At 44.6% G+C, this 2,715-nt stretch overlaps 1 protein-coding gene across 1 annotated transcript; it reads right to left on the bottom strand.

The window, feature by feature from the left end:
• Positions 1-750: 750 nt before the first annotated feature.
• On the bottom strand, positions 751-1,431 carry K441DRAFT_265727 (uncharacterized protein). Its single transcript, XM_067640843.1, has 2 exons — positions 1,202-1,431; positions 751-1,057 (listed from the first exon to the last, which is right to left on the bottom strand). Exons 1-2 carry the CDS (start codon positions 1,235-1,237, stop codon positions 818-820), a joined length of 276 nt encoding a protein of 91 aa, XP_067499521.1. The 5' UTR covers positions 1,238-1,431; the 3' UTR covers positions 751-817.
• Positions 1,432-2,715: the final 1,284 nt, after the last annotated feature.

The following is a 2,715-nucleotide window of genomic DNA, read 5'->3' as shown; positions in this document are numbered from 1 at the left end:
CATCCTACTCCTAGCTTAAAAACCTTATTTTAACGTTAACTTTTCCTTAACCGCTTACTCCCTTACCAGATACCTTTTAAATTTAGGTATAGTAGTAAGCTAATAAGGCGAGGGTATTAATAGAGGATTAAAATACTTTACTAATTATTAATTAAGCCTTAAGGATACTATAATTAAGCTAAAGAGGTGGATTTCAATATTATATAAGGAATTAATTAAATCCGAATATATATCCGAAACGTCCCTTCCCCAAATTATTACCCTAAATCTCTTTCAGCACTACTTTACCCAGATTAACGGTATAGTAACATACTACGCGCTTAAGCGAATCTTTAACTCTATGCGTAGCGCAAAAGCTTCGACAAATAAGGAAAAGTAGGAGTGGGCTAATTAGGAGTGGAATTAGGGCGACTACAACTATAAGGACCCCTACCGATATGGCCTCCCCTACCGCTATATACTTATTTAGTGCTTAATACAGAGGCTTCCTATATCGCCGGCTTTAATCTATCCTTACTAGTATATCGCGATAAAGCTAATTACTGCTCTAGATTGGCAACCGCGATATATTAAGGATATAGCGTTCTAAGGTAACCCTCTATTAGAGCACCTAGAAGCTCTTACTAGGATCCGGCTATTAGTTCTCCGCCTCCTTAATATTATTAAGGACCTTCCTACTAAAGAAATGGGCGAGTTTGCTAATAAATTTAAAGACTTTAAGGTAGCTTAAATAGCTATTTTAAGTAGATAGGCAGAGCTTCAATTACTACCCAAGGGCGCTCCATTTGAGGTTCCTCCAAAGGCTTACTAGTAGCCACTACCTAAAAAAAAGCATAGCAAGGCCAACCAGCGCGGCAAAACAAGCGCTAAGATTGCTAAATGCGCTGCTAATATCGCTATATAAGAGTTCCAAAAGGAAAGACAGGAGGAGGCCCGGAAGTATATACCTACTTAACCGAGCGGTAGTATAGATCTTAGCTACTTTCTGATCTAAAACGAAGAACCAGCTGACGAAGTAGATAAGGATATTAAGGAGGATAAGGAGGATAAGCAGCAACTGTTTAACAAGCCGTTAGTGCTATATAACGAAGTTTTAGGGGGGTTAGAGGACGAGGTAGTCATTTTAGAAATAGGGGAGGATAACAACTTATAGCTTAATAATGCGGAAGTACTCTAAGGTACTATATTAGACAATCCTTACCAAAATATTAGTGAGAAGGAGCCTATCGCAACCCATTCGGTACCTAACAATTATCAAGAGCCGCTACCTCTCCTACTCTATTAATCTGGTAGAGCGGCGCGTATTAGAGCTTAAAGGACCTATACTTAATTAGCTCGTGGTAATTTTATATTAATCTTAGGTGATACTAATAAGGGTCCTAGTGATCCTAAGCCAAAAGAGGTTAGCATTCTATTGGAATTGAAGCGACTGCAATAGGGGGCTTCTGTAGACGCGCATGAGGCTTATAAAGCTAGCGCACTTACTATTAGGTCCCCTAAGGCTAAGCGCACGCGTAGTGATAAAAAGGGAAAGGACCCTATTGAAATAGATGGTTGAATATTGGAGTATTACACATGTAGATAGTGCTTTGTTATTCAAAAGTTGTTTACGCGCTGACGATAGTGGTCCGTGCGAGCTTACTAATTGCTAAGTAATCTGGTTCTGTGGGATGGTCCTGCCCTGAGACTGCCCGGTGCAGAGCTTCATGCAGAGCTTTGAGGGAGCTTCGTAGAGAGCATCTGGCAGAGCTTCGTACAGAGCTTCTGGTAGAGCCTTTGGTAGAGCTCCGTGTAGAGCTTCGGTAGAGCTCCGTGCAGAGCTTCGGTAGAGCTCCGTGTAGAGCTTCGGTAGAGCTCCGTACAGAGCTTCGGTAGAGCTCCGTGCAGAGCTTCGGTAGAGCTCCGTGTAGAGCTTCGGTAGAGCTCTGTACGGAGTCTTGGTAGAGCTTCGTGCCAAGCTTCGCAGAGCCTTTGGTAGAGCTCCGTACAGAGCTTCGTGCAGAGCTTTGAGGGAGCTTCGTAGAGAGCATCTGGCAGAGTTTCGTACAGAGCCTCTAGTAGAGCCTTTGGTAGAGCTCCGTGCAGAGCTTCGGTAGAGCTCTATGCAGAGCTTCGGTAGAGCTCTATGCGGAGCTTCGGTAGAGCTCTATGCGGAGCTTCGGTAGAGCTCTATGCGGAGTCTTGGCAGAGCTCCGTGCAGAGCTTTAAGGGAGCTTCGTAGGGAGCCTCTNGGAGCTTCGTGCAGAGCTTTCTNGCAGAGCTTTCTGGCAGAGCCTTTGGTAGAGCCTCTGACTCAGTTTTAGCCCGTGCCGTATTTAACTAAGAGTCTACTAATCTATAATAATTCTAGCTTAAAGCTAGGCTCCATAATTAATTTCCCTAGCTACCAAAGCTTTACTAGAGCTCTGCACGGGGCTTTGCACAAAGCTCTATATAGGCTCTACATGGAGCTCTATATGGGCTCTACACGGAGCTCTACCAAAGGCTCTGCCAGAAAGCTCTGCCAGAAAGCTCTGCTAGAAAGCTCTGCACGAAGCTGCCAGAGGCTCCCTACGAAGCTCCCTCAAAGCTCTGCACGGAGCTCTGCTAAGACTCCGCATAGAGCTCTACCGAAGCTCTGCACGGAGCTCTATATAAGCTCTACACAGAGCTCTACCAAAGGCTCTGCCCGAAAGCTCTGCCAGAAAGCTCTGCTAGAAAGCTCTGCACGAAGCT

Source organism: Cenococcum geophilum, assembly GCF_001692895.1.
Source record: "Cenococcum geophilum 1.58 unplaced genomic scaffold K441scaffold_51, whole genome shotgun sequence".
NCBI lineage: Eukaryota > Fungi > Ascomycota > Dothideomycetes > Gloniales > Gloniaceae > Cenococcum > Cenococcum geophilum.
Note: the sequence above shows the minus strand (reverse complement) of the source record. Positions and strands in the feature narration are given on the sequence as shown.